Genomic DNA, 1,455 nt, shown 5'->3' on the forward strand with positions numbered 1-1,455 from the left:
ACACACACACACACACACACACACACACACACACACACACACACACAGTATACTGTATATGCAGTCATGCAGGTCAATACAGATCAAAAATATGGAGCATCCACACACACACATATAAAGTATGTATGTACACACACACACACGCACATGCAGCCATAAAACACACCAACAGCCACTCTCAGAGTACATTAGTTTTGCTCTACATACACTACAGTACATTGTTCCATCCAATCTTCTTCATCTTTACCCCACTGACCCACAAAATGCACGACAGGGTTTTTGTTAACGAGGGAATGTCCTCCCTGAAGCAGCTTTCTCTCAGATCCACAGAGAATCAGTCTTACAATGATTATCAATGATAATGTATCACTTACATTGTTGGCATTAAACCATTTACTCTTGAACTACGGGAGGAATTAAGCCAGTCCTAATCTACAAGCACTGGTGTGGAAGTTTTCCTTCCAAATGTATTTCTAGTTTGTTGGGGAAAGTTGTGATGTGTCTGTGTGTGAACCTTTGTATGTTTATATACCTGGCGGAGCTGACAGAGGAGACGGTGGAGGTTCCCAGGGTGATGCGGTGCAGCCCGCTCTGCTCCAGCAGAGATGCATTGTGATAGGGGTTCTGAGCCTGAACACACACACGAACACAAACACACACACACACACACACACACACACACACACACACACACAACAAGGTTGAGAGAGTTACTTTAACCATGACACTGAATGGTACAAAACACATTTCCTCCCTCATGATGGCTTTTGAACATGGAAAAAAGTGACCTACTGAATCGTCTGTAGTTACACAACATACTGCACTGTATCAAAGGTCAAAATCCTACTCTCATTATGGGCTACCTTGTGCCTCCGTTATGTTATCGCAATTCACATTGCCATAAAGGACATCTTTCTGATACTGATGTTTTCTATCCATATCACTGAGTACTGTTATAGGTGGCTAAACTTTAAGAACCTTGTCAAGACATCTTTCTTTTTGTCAGCATTCAAAAGCAACCGCCCGTGATATTTTCGCAATAGCGCCCCGGGACTTGTGGGAGCTATTATCTTGACTGAATGCTGACCGGGAAAAAAAAAAAAAAAAGGAGGCTAAGCTAATAGAGCAGAAGCTACTAGCCTGGAAATGGGTCAAGACTTCTGCTTCCCATACTGTAATAGGCCACTGTAGTCATAAATAACGTATCACACAGTAGTAGTAGAGTCAGATTGGCGAAACGATGCGAATAGCTGGTCATTTGTGTCCTATAATACTTTTGGAAAGGATCAGTTATTTTGCCCCACATGTCTCAGTGATGGATAGGAAGAGCTCTCAGAGGAAATGGGGGTTTAAAGGGTGAAATTAACTACGCGTAAACTAACACACACACACACACACACACACACACACACACACACACACACACACACACACACACACACACACACACTCAAC

General features: G+C 42.8%; 1 protein-coding gene across 2 annotated transcripts in view; it reads right to left on the reverse strand.

Annotated features, from left to right (window-relative positions):
* The window catches only part of celsr3 (cadherin, EGF LAG seven-pass G-type receptor 3), a 96,753-nt gene that overhangs the window by 5,458 nt on the left and 89,840 nt on the right, over window positions 1-1,455 (reverse strand). For both annotated transcript variants that reach the window (XM_031845411.1, XM_031845410.1), the window contains one exon: window positions 533-630. In XM_031845411.1, coding sequence (XP_031701271.1) covers window positions 533-630 — 98 coding nt within the window. The remainder of the gene's footprint in view (window positions 1-532; window positions 631-1,455) is intronic.

Source organism: Anarrhichthys ocellatus, unplaced genomic scaffold (genome assembly GCF_004355925.1).
Source record: "Anarrhichthys ocellatus isolate YVR2014 unplaced genomic scaffold, GSC_Weel_1.0 scaffold5, whole genome shotgun sequence".
In the NCBI taxonomy this organism is placed as follows: domain Eukaryota; kingdom Metazoa; phylum Chordata; class Actinopteri; order Perciformes; family Anarhichadidae; genus Anarrhichthys; species Anarrhichthys ocellatus.